The sequence below is a fragment of the Jaculus jaculus genome, chromosome 4 (genome assembly GCF_020740685.1).
Source record: "Jaculus jaculus isolate mJacJac1 chromosome 4, mJacJac1.mat.Y.cur, whole genome shotgun sequence".
In the NCBI taxonomy this organism is placed as follows: domain Eukaryota; kingdom Metazoa; phylum Chordata; class Mammalia; order Rodentia; family Dipodidae; genus Jaculus; species Jaculus jaculus.
This window is the reverse complement of record NC_059105.1, coordinates 168,969,712-168,985,849: the sequence shown is the minus strand read 5'-3', so window position 1 is coordinate 168,985,849 and position 16,138 is coordinate 168,969,712. Positions and strand designations below refer to the sequence as shown.

At 36.7% G+C, this 16,138-nt stretch overlaps 1 protein-coding gene across 1 annotated transcript in view; it reads right to left on the bottom strand.

Annotated features, from left to right (window-relative positions):
- Positions 1-376: 376 nt before the first annotated feature.
- Adgrg7 (adhesion G protein-coupled receptor G7) overlaps positions 377-16,138 on the bottom strand; it is a 35,150-nt gene continuing 19,388 nt past the window's right edge. Inside the window, 5 exon segments of the mRNA XM_045148312.1 lie at positions 377-637; positions 3,575-3,731; positions 6,657-6,812; positions 12,855-12,951; positions 13,627-13,970. Of these exon segments, the coding sequence (XP_045004247.1) occupies positions 377-637; positions 3,575-3,731; positions 6,657-6,812; positions 12,855-12,951; positions 13,627-13,970 (1,015 nt within the window).

Here is a 16,138-nt window from a genome sequence, read left to right as displayed (position 1 = left end):
CACTTCATTAGAAGTCATTTTGTTCTAGAAGGTAATTATTTTCTTGTGTCTTTTTTAGTTCATTGTAAAAGAATTTCTTATGGGAAATAATATTGACATTATTCTCAAAGTCTGTCACATAGCCTTAGTGACATAAGGAGCAATGGTCATCTTGAGAGCTGCAAGAGAGTCTTCATTTCATTCACATGAGCCCACTGATTGCAACAAAACTACCAAATCAATTTTTATTGGGATAATAAACAACAGGGTTTTTCTAATTTTAAATCATGAGCAAAAAGTATATTTAGGAAGACATTTTGGGAGGTTAGGGAATAAAGGAAACATAAATTTTATACAAGTTGGACAAAAAGAAGTTGACACTAGGTAATAATTTTGTCTAGACACTTTATTTTGCTAGGTCACTGTCAGTGACTATTGTTTCCTCTGTCATTACAAATGGCTCCAGCAGCCTAAAATGTTCATGTATGGCTGGAAAGGACCTGAGCATATTATACATCCTTACACGCAGCCTCAGAGAGGTTATTGAAGGCAATGGCTTCACTCTACCAACAGATGATGACAGGGACTTCAACACTTTGGAAGCTTCACTCTGGAATATTTTTGTTCTAACAGTATAAAGAATGAAAATTTGCAGTCCCTGAAGAAAGAATTAAGGCTTACCATTAGAGAAATATTGAAGTACAGGATGAAGGAAGACATTTGTCTCTGCCCTGACACACCCATCCATCTGTGCACAACTGTTCTCCAACTTGAGTTTACAGCTGCTATCCGTTTCCTTCCCATATACAAAGTGTTGCACATAAGAGCATATTTAGAAGACATCAGTTTATGTTCTGACTTGCTACTTGCTGGCTAGGTAAGTTTGCTCTTGTCCTAATGTCTATGATCTTCTATTTCCTGAATGGAGAAGATTAACTATGGGAAACTTAACTCTTCTTTCAGTTCTAAAATTCTGTGATATATCATGGCTTCTAGCTAATAGAAAAGTAATTGACATTATATATTATAGTTTCTAAGAGACCTTTTTAAATTCTTCATTACTATCACTTGTAGATGTATAAAAACATAAGGTTGAGGATGGAGAGGTGGCTTAGCAGTTAAGGTGCTTGCCTGTGAAGCCTGGGGACCCAGGTTTGATTCCCCTATACCCATATAAGCCAGATGCACAAGGTGGTGCATGCATCTGGAGTTCACTTGCAGTGGCTAGAGACCCTGGCCCCACCCATTCTCTCTCCCTCTCTCTCTATCTCTTTATCTGTCAAATATTTAAAAATTTTTAAAAGGGTTGGAGAAGTGGATTCGCAGTTAAGACAATTGCCTGCAAAAAAAAAAAAAAGGACCCAGGTCTGATTCCTCAGGACCCACATAAGCCAGATTTACGGTGACACATTTGTCTGGAATTTGTTTGCAGAGGTTGGAGGCCCTGGTGCACCCATTCTCTCTCTCTGTCAACTAAATAAATAAGAATAAATTATTTAAAAACAAAATTAAATTAAAAAAATAAAAGGTAAGGTTTATTTATTTGCTATGTACATGTCACATACTTTAAATATAAAGACACAGGCATATATATGATGTAATGAAGCCAACATATACAACAATTAGGGTAGATGAACAGATAAAAGCATATTTTATAAAAAAAATACTATCAGAAATAAAGAAGACCTTTTAATGCAAATAAAGGTCTAATTAATCTAGAAGATATAATAGTCATAAATGTATATTATGAGTTTGAGTATTGGCTGGGTATTCAGTATTATTTTGCTCAACACACACATAGCAAAAATTAACAGAAACAATGGAAGCATAGACTATTCAAAGCCCTTACTGGAGATTTTTACACTCTTCACTAAACAGTTGAAAAGGCAAAACAAAAAGAAATTAGTAAGGATAGGAAATTGATATTCTGCTAAGAATCTTTGACTTTAATAGCATTTTTACCACCCTACATCCAATAACTACATAATATACTTTTTAAAAAAGTTTTTATTTATTTATTTATTTGTGTGTGTGAGAGAGAGGCAGACTGACAGATAATGGGCATGCCAGGGCCTCCAGCCACTCCAGACACATGTGCTACCTTGTGCATCCTACTTACGTAGGTCCTGGGGAATCGAACCTGGGTCCTTAGGCTTTGTGGGCAAATACCAACCACTAAGACATCCTTCCAGCCTATAATATGTTTTTTTTTTTAAAGAATAAATATTTTGTTCACCAGGGTAGCCAAATTCTGGACCATAAAACCAGCCTAAATTCTCTTATTGTTTGTATGTGAGTTCATATGTGTGTGTGTGTGATGTGTCTGTGTATGGGCACATGTATGCTATGGTGTGCTTGTGGAGTTCAAAGGATAACTTCAAGGTGTTTTCCCTTCCCTCCCACCTTCTTTTTGACAAAGAATCTCTTGTTGTTTTGCAACTTTGTGCACCAATGTAGCTGGGCTGTAACTTCTAGATTCTCCTGTCTCTTGCTCCCATTGCTCTAGGCATTATGGGAATATAGACACAAGACAAACTTGCAGGTTTGCAAGAAAGTGCCTTTAAGTACTGAAGAATCTCTCCAGCTCAAAATTGGTCTTAATAAACTTTCTAGAACTTCATAGAAATTATTTAGCAAACCACCATAGTTCCAAACTCTAGCAATAATTAACACTGCCCACACCAGCATAGTTGAGGAGAGTCCCCATCAACTTGTTGCTTGAGAGGAAAGGAAAGGAGATGTTTCCAAAGCCAGCTGCCTGATTAAGTATCTTCTACTCAGTAAAGGGGACTAAATTGCCAACTGTTGTAATTTTATTCTGTGACCTCCATCTAAGATAAAGACATTAAAGCTATAAAGAACTTTTATTCTTCCCACTGAGTATATTAAAAATAGAGCCTTCAAGGGACTGGAGAGATGGTTTAGCAGTGATGGTATTTGCCTGTAAAGCCTAAGAACCCAGGTTCAGTTCGCCAGGACCTACATAAGTCAGATGCACAAGATGGTGCATACATCTGGGGCTCATTTGCAGTGGATAGAGGCCATGGTGTGCCCATTCTCTCTATCTGCCTCTCACTTTCATAAATAAATAAAATATTTTTTAAAAAATAGAGCTTTCTGGGCTGGAGAGATGGCTTAGCGGTTAAGCACTTGCCTGTGAAGCCTAAGGACCCTGGTTCAAGGCTCGGTTCCCCAGGTCCCACGTTAGCCAGATGCACAAGGGGGCGCACGCGTCTGGAGTTCGTTTGCAGAGGCTGGAAGCCCTGGCGCGCCCATTCTCTCTCTCTCTCCCTCTATCTGTCTTTCTCCCTGTGTCTGTCGCTCTCAAATAAATAAATAAAAAATGAACAAAAAAATAAAAAAAAATAGAGCTTTCTGTTGGTTCAGTGTACAGAGTTGGGGAAAAGGAGAGTAGAGAGAGAGGATTGTTAAAAATTTTTAACACAGAAAAAGACAAAAAAAAAATAAAAAGAGAACCTCATAAAGATAACTAAACAACAATCTTCATAGAGTTTTAAAGGGTGAGAACTGGTCCAGAGTGATGTTATTTACACTGCTACATGGTTTGCTACTTTTTTTTTCATCTATATCTTACCTGGGTACTGTTGAAAAGACAGAATATGTAGCTGAAAACAATCCTGATGTCATCATTTTTAATTAGCATAAAGTAGGCCAAAATCCAAGTAACTCCAAAGACAACTGCAACTGATAATGTGCTTAAAATCTTCTTTAGGGATGAAACCTTTTTTGTGCTAGGTGAGAGAAAATAAGAAAAAAGAAAAGTCTTATTAGGTTTTTACATAGCAATGTTGTTACTGTCCCTACTTAGCACGTATATCAGTTACTTTCTCATAACTGAGACAAAATGCCCAATCAGAAGTAGCTTATGAGAAGAATTCAGCTTGCAGTTTCAAGGTGAAGCTTTATCATGGCTGGGAAATCACAGCAGGCAGGAGTGGGAGGCCTGTGTAACAGCTCAACAAAGTCAAGAGACAGAAAAAGTGAATTGCACTTAGAGTCAGGCTCTAAGGTCCATTTCCAGTGACACACCTCCTAAAGGTTCCACAACCTTCCTGAACTATACTACTACCATCTTGGAATTTTAAGTATTCAAACTCATAAATCTATGGGGACATTTTACATTCAAACTACTACAGCATGCAGTGAGAGGTGTCCATGTACATTGTTCATTTAACTATGTTGTATCCCAGATGGAAGAACAAAAATACTCATAGATCTCATGTCACCCTGGAGAAAATCTGTGTCAGCACTTTACTTGCAAGTATCTTAAAATACCTGTTCAAGAAAAAAAGTCATTCCTTTAATATTACTATGGGCAAATTTCATAAATAATCAACTTTTTTCATTAGAATGGAATTTTGGTTATTAGTCGATTAGCTTGTGAGGAATTCCATTTTGTGGGAGAAAAGTTGTTATCTGGGACTTTCTCATTCCTTTGTTTGATATGGGAAAGAAAGTATTTAGTTGCAAACTAAGCTTCCCTCTTGGAAAGTCTGTAAAACTAGAATCTGGCTTTGTCTATGTGACTCACTTTGGCCTGTAGAACATTAGCAAATATCACAAGCAGAGACTGGAAAGCATTTGCTCATAGAGTTCGCCTTCTCTCTCTGCTCTTCTGAAACCTGACAACACTATGTTAAAAAACTGTGTTAGCCAAATGGAGAATATGAAAGTTTAGGGAACATAAATATACTTTCTTAACAGAAGAGCTGTACCCAACATCAACCACCAGATGTGAAAGGGAGTCATCCTACATCATTTATCAGCATTTGAACTTGCTAAGACCAAACAACTACCCAGTCATCACGCAAATGCATGACAGAAGTTTTTGTCATTCTTAATAATTAAGCATTGAAGTGATTTTGTTTTATAGCTTACTAACACATGGAATATTATTTGTTAAAAAATTAAGTTATACATTCTTTTCATTGGTGGTAGACCAATTTAGGAACAATGGGCAATTAGTAAAAATTTAGGAATATAACTTTTTGGTGTCTGTAATCGAAAATGATATTATTTAGCATTCAGAACATATAATCTAATTTTGAATTAGGCTGAGAAGCCTTCACCAAAGTTTTCTTTACTGCTATTGAAGCGTAGGTATTAATATTTAGGAGTGTGGTAGTTTGAGTACAGAATGCCCACATAGCCTCATGTGTTTTCCATTAAGCTTCATACTTAAGTATCATCAGGTGGAGCCTTTGGGAAGTGGAGCCTTGCTAGAGGAGATATGTCGCTGGAGGTGGGGGGAGTGCTTGAGGTTTATTAGTCTATTCCCATTAAATATTTATAGCTTACTTTGTCCTCACTCTCTACTATTGCAAAAATATGATACCAGCTGCCTGTTCCTGTGATACCCTCCCTGCCATGATGAAACTTACCCTAGAAACTGTAAGCCTATAAGAAACTTTTCCTTCCATAAGCTAATGCTGGTTATGGATTTTGTCCCAGGAATGAGAAGGTAACTGCTACAAGAAGAAGCAACATTATTTTCCCCCATTTCCCTTTAATATGGGAAATAGGATTCTTATCTTTGATTTGTGAAGCATGAATTTAAGGTTATTTTCTCATGAATGATGGTGATCTATAAAGATTTATAAAAGAGCCAGACATGGTGACACATGCCTTTAACCCCAGCATTCAGGAGGCAGAGGTAGGAGGATCACCATGAGTTCAAGGCCACCCTGAGACTACATAATGAATTCTAGGTCAGCCTGGGCTAGAATAAGACCCTACCTCAAAAAAAAAAAAAATCTATAAAAGAGATAACTCTTTCACTGAGTAAATACATTTTTTAACTTACTGTAAGTTCACAGATGTTCTCCTAGTAAGCACACTTGGACTGACCAAAGTCTTGCGGAATTCAACCTGAACTCACAGCCTTATCAGCACTATGATATGGCTAAGGTGGTGCTGGGGAATGGGAATGAGAGGTCACAGTATGTGTGTGTTCTGTACTTTCTGCCTTTGTCTCTTCAACCAAAAGCTCTTGTTTTATATTACAGATGTCAGTGAGATGTTTATTGGGAACAGAAAAGTTATAAGCTAGGGGAAGAACAGTTGCACAGGAATTGATAAACCAGGAAGCACATATTCCCCTCTGAGGGGAATGTGGCCTCAGTGTTGTCAGATGTTCTGAGTTTTCAAGATGAAATCCATCTATATGTAAAATCTACAAATTTCCTATACTTTCAATGAAATTTGAAAATTGTAATGCTCCTGTGTAATTCCAGCACTGTGTGTAAAATAAAACCTACAGGTAGTAGTTTATAAATTGAAAATGCAAATGCTAGTATCTTCTTACAACCATTCCATTTATTCAGTAGTCAGATTTCATTTCCTGAGTCTTTAAGGTTGGAAGAGAAAATACTTTTCTTGAAATTTTACAGCTTAGTTTTTTGAGGGTTCATAAACACAGAAATGTGTTATGTTTTGCTAGTTAATGCAGTATACCACATTGGACTACTGAGGTTACAAGAGAAGTTAAACACATCCACTTTCTCCGTCAGTGTTTATAGGAAGATCTCTCCTGACTACCACATACCCATATCTTTGTGTCAATTTCAAAACCTCTAGAAACTGCAAATACATTATCTTTCAGTATTAGGTAATGAATTATTCTTGTCTAGCAGCTTCCCATGCATGGAGAATCTTACCTTGTCAGATTCTGACTATTTTTCCACAGCACTTTGACCATAATTATGATAAATATAACAATATTGGTGATGAGGATAACAGTTATAGGAATGATAAATGACCACAAAAATGGACTTGCTATAAAACCATTGCCATCTGGAATTGCCAGCCAACAGCTGTAGAATAAAAATAAATTACTTCAGCAAATTTAGAGAGAGGTATAAATACTAGTGTTTTGTACTATTAAAATTATTGACATTCATGCAACTGAAATCCCTATTAATAGCCTATATCCCTTTGCACTTTATTCATTTGAGATCACTTTAAAAATTCAGCCTATTAAAAAATGAAGTGGAAGCCAGGTATGATGGCACACACCTTTAGTCTCAGCACTCAGGAGGCAGAAGTAGGAGGAGCACTGTTAGTTCAAGGCCACCCTGAGACTACATAGTGAATTACAGGTCAACCTGGGCTAGAGTGAGACCCTACCTCAAAAACAAAACAAAACAAAACAAAAAATAATAAAGTGGGTTTGTTCTGTCATGTTTCTCCATAAATCAGTATGAGCCATGGAAATAAAGTGGGTTTTTGAATCAAACAGTTCAGAAGTTTTTCTGATTGTTAATATTATTATCATTGAACTGATGATCAAACCCAGAATCTCAAGCATGCTAGGTAAGAGCTATGTTACTGATCTGCACCCCCAAAACCAACATCTTGAATTTAAGTCTTACTTGCTGTCACTTACGATGTGTTTGACTTTAAGCAAATGATTTTATTATACTTTTGAATATGTACCTTATTGTGTTGATTCAAAATATGAAAGTACAAATGGTTATAGAAGAACAAAATTTCCTTCTATAGCTACCCAAGATTTTCTGTTCTTCATTTGCCCACTTTCAATCATTGTTTCTTACATATAGTTACAGATTTACAATATCCAAACATCAACACATACATATTTTCTTGACATTTAAACAAATAGCAATATTAAATGAATGACTTTTTTTTTTCAAGGTAGGGTTTCACTCTAGCCTAGGCTGGCCTGAAATTCGCTACAGAGTGTCAGGGTGGCCTCAAACTCACGGCAATCCTCCTACCTCTACCTCCTGAATGCTGGGATTAAAGGTGTACACCACCACATCTGGCTTAAATGAATTATTTCTAATCTTTTTAAAAATTTTTATTGTTATTTATTTTGAAAGAGAGAAAGAGAGAGAGAAAAAATTGGGTGCACCAGGGCCTCCAGCTGCTGCAAACAAACTCTAGATGCATGTGCTACCTTGTACATCTGACATACCTATGTCCTGGGAAACTGAACCTGAGTCCTTTGGCTTTGCAGGCAAACACCTTAACTGCTAAGCCATCTCTTCAATCCTTTATAAATATTATTTAGCTGGGCAAGGTGGTGCATACCTTTAATCCCAGCACTTGGGAGTCAGAGGTAGAAGGATCACCATGAATTTGAGGTCACCCTGATACTATGTAGTGAATTACAGGTCAGCTTGGGCTACAGTGAAACCCTACCTCAAAAAACCAAAAATAAAATAAAAAGTCAAAAACAGGGCTGGGGAGATGGCACAGCAGTTAAAGGCACTTGCCTAAAAAGCCTGCCAGCCTGGGTTCAATTTCCCAGTACCCATATAAATCCAGATGCACAAAGTGTTGCATATCTCCGGAGTTCATTTGCCACAGCAAGTGGTCCTGATGCACTCATTCTCTGGCCCCCTCCCTTACAAATAAAAGATAAAAATAAATAAATAAAAGGAAAAAAAAACAGTGTGCTGTTAATACTAGATAATAAACCTACTCACACATATAACCATGCCTCATTGGAACTACAGTTGAAGTCAGCTTGCTAAAGGTTGATCATCTGAAATGGTTTCCACAAAGCTTTGTGCAAATATTGATGTAGTATGAGAAGCAACTCTGCAAAGCCTAAATGAATGATTTTATACCCCACTTAAAAACATATCTTGAGATTAGTCTATCACATAATATAATAATTTATTTTACATAGCTAAAATTACTACACCACTTGGGTATTCCATAACTTACTTAAACAGTTTCCTACTTATAGATATTTTTAAAAGTTAATGCTTAAAAGGGAATTTGAAATAGCTACTTCACTTCATTGTACTTTGTTTTTGTGAGGTTTTGCTTATCTTTTGATTTGTTTTGGTACTAGAGGTTGTGGTGGTATTTGTGGTTTTTATTTATTTTCATCTGAAATGATAATGATGTAACTACCTCATGTCACTGTTAAAATAATTAATTTATTCATCTAATAAATATTGATAAAGAACATACTTCATGCCAGAAATTATTTTAGATACCAAGGGATTGTTAATGAACAAAACAAAAATCTTTTCTTTAGTAACTTAATATTCTTGCTCAGAGACATAAATAAAACAAAAAAAATAAGACTTAGGTTGCATATTGACAAGTGTTGTGGATAGAAAATAAGATGAGTAATGAGATTAGAAATTAATCTTTCTTTGCATATTCAAGTGATTGTTTATATTTAAACAGAGTACTTGGAGAAGTCTGTAAAATATGATTCTTGAGCAAAGACCTGAAATATATGGAGAACAAGGGTATTCCAGGCAGAGATTATATCAAGTGCAAAGGCCTTGATGTGACAGCTCCAGAAATGACCAAGGGTCTAGTGTGACTCAAAAAGAGTAAGTTCATGGGGTTTATGGAAAGATGAAAATGACTTAGTGGCATTGTAGGCAATTGCCTATATTCTGGGTAAGATGACATAATCTTTGACCTTAAAAAGTATTACTCTAGATGCAATGATGAGAGAAGGCCATGAACAAAGTAGGAAGCCATCTAAGAAGTATACATCTAATAGTATACACTAAGTAAGAAGATATAGAAATGGTCTGATTCCAGATTACCCAAGAGTAACAAGGAAGTCCAGGTGTGGTTATGCACACCTGTAATTCTAGCTTGGGGAAGTAGAGGTAGGATGATGAAGAGTTCAAGAATAACCTCAGCTATATACCAAGTGCAAGGCCAGACTAGGCTCCATGAGATTCTGTCTCAAAAAAACAAACAATAATTATTGATATTTAGGATATGATATTGAGGAGAATTCAGCAAGACTAATGTATTTGGCCTGAGTAACATGAAGTATGAAATTACCACTGACATTGTAGGAAACATGAGGTTGAAATGAGCAGATTCATGAGAGAAGACAAGGAGATGCTATCACATAGCTAAGTATAGTATCTAAAACAAACTAAAAATAAGCCTACCACATATTTGGCATTTGATTAATATTTACTTTCTTTCTCCTAGAGGTGAAACACTATTGTACATGCCAAAAATCTACTAAATTGTTTTTGCAATGGAATGTTATTTAAATTATTAGAAATCACAAAACAAAAAATAATAAAGTGGGTTTGTTCTGTCATGTTTCTCCATAAATCAGTATGAGCCATGGAAATAAAGTGGGTTTTTGAATCAAACAGTTCAGAAGTTTTTCTGATTGTTAATATTATTATCATTGAACTGATGATCAAACCCAGAATCTGAGTGACCATGGAAAAAACTGAGATGATATTCAAGTCTATAATGAATTAAAACATGAAAAGGTATGCTTGTCTTTACTAATTAAATAGGTCCATTCCCAAATAAGATAATGAGACAGTGTCAAGTTTATCTTCAGGACTTCCAGTATCCTTTCATTTGTAGTTGGAGAATAGTTGCTATGTTTTGAAGCTGGAATGTCCCTAAAACTGCCTGGTTCCTCTGTGGTATTGATGCAAAGTGATTGGACTATAAAGAAACTAATTTCAGCAATAGGCTAATCTTTTGATGAGTTCCTACAAGTGTGATATTAAGATCAGTAAATATCAAGGCATTTGGTTGTCCAGCTGGAATATTTCTATTATTTTTTCTTACATATCTTTACAGATTTAGGATATTCAAACATCAGAAATGCATGCTTTGTATCCCTATCTCCCATGTATACACTGACATTAATGTTTGTAAAACTCTCCAGTGACCATTGATGGGGTGTCCTTAGAGGAATGTGCAGCTGGGTCTCAGCATCCATCAGGAAATATGTTAGAGGGAAATCTAACTCTGTCTTTTGCACTATCCTTTTGCTTCTTGGTGTAAGAGGTATTTGTGCTAGTTTTGTTCTCACAACACCCTTTTTCTCTGTTATTCTGAATTGAATGCCTTAGATTTTGAGATGGACTGCTGAGGGGGAGAATGGATCCTATATGAATATAATTTATATGTATAGACTGTAGAATTGCTAGAATGATATTGGATGGTCACAGGATGGTGTTGACATGAAAAATAGATATAGATATGAAATCTAATGAGCATAAAATGGACTTCACATGTGTAAATACTTGGATGATTTTGCCATGGAACATGATAAAAAAAACCCAGCTTTAACCTAATGGCATACATTTGAAAAATTTACTATATATAGGCTATAATTTCTAATGGATAATGCCAATCTCTTTCCTCCATGAAAGTGTGAAAGAACCTATATAGTGTATTAAGAGTACTATATAGAGTATTCCGAGGAATGTGGCCTGCACTGCATTCATCTCTTATCAAAGTACATAAAAAGAAACAGCAGGTCAGAAAACTGGGTCATCACTCTCTGGTTGGTCAACAGAACTGGGGAAAGTAAGAGAAAGTACACAGGATACTAAGGAGGAACATCTGGAAGGATAACTCAGGAAAACTGAAAACAATCCAGCCTTTCTCAATATAACCTGAAGAAATGTCACATATAGGGTAGAAGGTACTGACACAGAGCCCCAAGAAGAGGTGGATAATAATGTTATATATCCTTTCCTCTCTTATTAGTGACCTACTGTTGCCCTCAACATCTAACACTGTACCAGGAAAGGATCTGTTCTTCATTCTGGGTAGCTCAATGTAAATAAACTTAAGTAAGCTAGAGTCATTTTCCTGAAAGGTTTTATAGATATGGATCTAGCTTTGTGCTTAGGTTAAGGTGAAAAACTCAACAACAACATGCGAATGAATTATCTCTTTCCTGATATATTTTGATCTCACTCTCTATTTCTACTTGTGAAGTTGTAATTTTAAAATTCCAAGAGAAATATAATGCTAATTAAACAGAAATGTGGAGTATGAAATACAACCAGGCAGTTAGCTCCTTGGTCTATAGTTGACATGGCCAGATATGTTCTCCAACACCAGAGCCTTCCTTTGGATCTTTTGGTATTTCTGGAGGGTTTATTTCCCCTCAATTGGGCTAGCTTAAAATTAAAGTAGAATATAGGTATAAGAATTATCAGATTGGTAAAAGGAGGAAAAAGCATAAAGAGTAGCTACTGTCAGTGTCAGAAATACATGTACAGCATTGAGCCTCAGTTAAATCCAGCTCAAATTAACTTTCTTCCCTTCTTCACATAAAATAAAGAAAACACCATGCAGTCAGGTACTTCCATTATTTTTTTTTAATTTATTTATTTATTTATTTGAGAGCGACAGACACAGAGAGAAAGACAGATAGAGGGGGAGAGAGAAAATGGGCGCGCCAGGGCTTCCAGCCTCTGCAAACGAACTCCAGACGCGTGCGCCCCCTTGTGCATCTGGCTAACGTGGGACCTGGGGAACCGAGCCTCGAACCGGGGTCCTTAGGCTTCACAGGCAAGGGCTTAACCGCTAAGCCATCTCTCCAGCCCAGGTACTTCCATTATTAACAGTTAATTATTCATGCTGAAGTTTTTGTTATATGTGATACATCACCATAAAATAATCATTGTGATTATATCAACATGAATTGGTTCATCTGGGTAAGACATATGGGCAAAACTCTTTGTATTATTAAATATTTGCACAGTTGTTTGACTCACCCCCTACCACACACACAGAAACCCCAAAGCAAATGTAACTATTATTAATATTTCTAATCTTTAGCCACAGGTACTAGGAAACAGGGTTACTAAGAATCATTACTATTGTGCCAGGAAGGTAATTTTAATACAAAAAACTTCAGGTCTTTAATCTTAGAAGGTGGTTACTTTTTCAGAATTTATCATAGGAAATTTACATGTTTAAAAAATAATGTGTTTTTGAGAAGTTAAAATACCTCCTATGAATCATGACAATTATAAAGTAAATATATATATATCAACATTGAAGCCAACATCACTAAATAGCTCCATTTTTATGTTGAAGAAAAGAACATTTAAAAATTATGAACTTACATTTCTTCCTGCCGATAGTCTAACTCCCAGTATGACTTGTTCCCACTCTGAGCATAAATAATTCCCATAGTTACACCTACTATTATAGCTGGGATACCTGTGTGATTGTGAAAGGTAAAATATTAATAATTTATCCAAGATAAGGATTAATTATAAAAGACCATGAGTAAATTACACATCTGGCCTTTTTGATACATATCGTTTTTACCACCTTGTGCAAACTGATCAACAGAGTTGAGTAGACCAGTATTTTTTCATTCTTTTTGCCTTTATTGTTATCTGTACATACCAATCTTATATTATTTCTCATTTCTTTGTACCTGTTACCACAGTTTTTGTCCTCTTTCACTTGAAAAACTTGAAATTTGAGTATCACTAAGACAATTCTGCCCTTTTTCTATGCTGGAAGCCCCTGTAATTTTAAAGAAATTTTTATCGAAGTCTCTTTGTTTACTTTCCTTAAAACAGTTCTTTTAAAGTAGCTATGGGATTAATTACTTACAGTCTAAATACCAAATAAATTAATAAAGAGATTTTTTTAAATTAGCATCTTTAATTTATCTTGTAATTTATGTAGTATAGCTGCTGTGACCACACACATGCCTCCTTCACTGGAGAATAAGCTACTAAGCAGATAGCATTGCTGGTTATCCCTCTGTTTTCTACCACCTTGCTTAGGGGTTGTACTACTGGGCCTTCAACAGATATTTGCTTAAATTAAATTACTACAGCAAAATTAATTTCCTAATTAAGTGTCAATGTAAACACTTACCCCATCCAATTAACGAGATAAAAATTATGAAATGTTGAGGAAGAGGCTTCATGGTTCTAATAAGGAAGAAATAGAGTTGTGCAGCACTGAGTCCATTCCATGTAAATGTCACTAACAGAAAATAGTGCAGCAATGCAGCAATCAAAGTGCACCCAGGATTTTGGATGTCAATAATATCTCTTACAGGTATTTCATTATTATCAAAGTTAATATCAGTGTCACTTTCACTTGTCTTTAAAGTCTTATTGGAGTTTTCAATTCCAAACACAAAGAGAAGGTTGAAAATCAACATTGATGTACACAGACTGACCAACACCCAGGTTACTGAGGTTTTTCTGACTTTCCTAAAAAAAAAAAAAAAAAAAAAAAAAAAAGTAAAGATGAATAAGTGAAAATAAAGCAACTGCAAAAAATCAAGTCTAGGGCTGGAGAGATGGCTTAGTGGTTAAGCGCTTGCCTGTGAAGCCTAAGGACCCTGGTTCAAGGCTCGGTTCCCCAGGTCCCACATGAGCCAGATGCACAAGGGTGCGCATGCGTCTGGAGTTTGTTTGCAGTGGCTAGAGGCCCTGGCGCGCCCATTCTCTCTCTCTCCCTCTATCTGTCTTTCTCCCTGTGTCTGTCACTCGCAAATAAATAAATACAAAATGAACAAAAAATATTTAAAAAAAAAATCAAGTCTAGAGAAATTATGAGAAAATAAATAAATATTGTTGATACATGTAATTCAAACTTATAGTGAAGGAGAATAGAAGAAAGCTAGCTTCTTTTAGGCAGTTTTAGTTAGAAATTGAGGTTCAGGACATCTACCTAACCATGATTCAGCTCCTGGGGTGATACCACGTAAGATCTGTGGAGTTCCAGGGTCAGCAGGTCCTAGCAGACCTCCAGTAGGAGGGTGCAGAGGAGCACAGTAGGGAATCTGCTAATTCCCATGCCATGCTCACAAGTTGCCCACTAGACCCCCCAGACCCCTCAAACACCCATCCCAGCCACCATGCCACATACCAAGTTTATTCAGGTACTGTCTGTGCACTCTGCAGAGCAGGGCCAGGTGCCTCTCACCTTTCCTCCACATGACTGGGTCTCATTCCTCACTTCTGTGTCTTTTCTCCCTTCCTACTCCCTTTCCTCACCACTGGGACCCCACCCTGCAACTCACCATTTGGTCTATGCCATCCCCCATCCTACCACCCATCATTGGGTCTGCACCATCCCATCTCCCTACTCTGTAATCTGCCACTGAGTCCACAACATCCTCTCTCCCTGCCCCACCACTGGGTCTCCACCAGGTTGGGAGCAGACAGGCAAAACCCCCTGCCATTAAAAACCTAATCTAGTCAAACACAAAAGGGAACAATTACTGAAGACACATTGAGAGTAAACTACAGCCTCCTCCTGAGTTGAATAAGAGTCCCACACTGTGATAAGCAGAACACAGAGCAAAAGGAACAACACAGAATATCAAATGGAAGGAACCTTAACAAGGTTGCTTAGTCCCACAAGGGAAGTCTCTAATCAAAACATAGAAGAGACAACAGAATCAGAACCCCAAAATGAAGACAGAAGGTATATGACCCTATCCAAGCAATTGGCAGAACTTGCAGAAAATCAACAAAAGACCAACAATTGTGTGAATGTTGTCCTCTCTAGTTTGGATTTGATAGAAAATAAAACCAGAGAGACTTCAAAAGAGAATTAAGTGATCTGAAGGAGAGCCAAAAAGCCGAGGACCTTAATAATAAGTTGGCTAAACTCAATTAAGACATAAATAAATGTAAGGATGAATTGCAAGGAGCATTAAGAAAACTAGAAAATAACCTGAAAAGGGAATGCAACAGGAGGATGGAGACTATACAGAAAAAGGCAATAGAAAATACAAACCAAATTGAATAAGTCCAAACCTCTCTAGAAGCAAGCCCTCAAGAACAGTCAGTCATGTGAAGGACAGGCCCTCAGAACTGGAAGACAAGACAAAAGAAGCAGTTCATGAGTCCAGAAACTTGAATAACTTCAAAAATTTTTGTGAACAGAATATGAGGGAACTGTGGGATACCCTTAAATGTCCCAACATATGGATCATGGGTTTGCCAGAAGGGGAAGAAACTCAGGCCAAAGGCATGGAGAGCTTATTTAGCAAAATTATAAAAGAAAATTTTCCCACTCTCTCAGCAGGGAGTCCCATCAAGATCCAAGAAGCTAACAGAACTCCAAACAGACTGGTCCAAAAGAGAAAAACTCTCCAAAACATATTATCATTAAGACTCTAAACAATGAAAACAAAGAGAAAGTCCTAAAAGCAGCAAGAGAGAAACAGCACATTTCATAAAAAGGTAACCCCATCAGAATTATCTCATTGTTCTCAGTGAAAACCCTGAAAGCCAGAAGGGCTGGGAATTGAACATTGTAAAGCCTAAGAATCTATGGCTTCCAACCCAAACTACTGTACCCAGCAAAATTTCCCTCATAATAGATGGTGAAAGTAAAACTTGCCATGCTAAAAGTCAGCTCTACC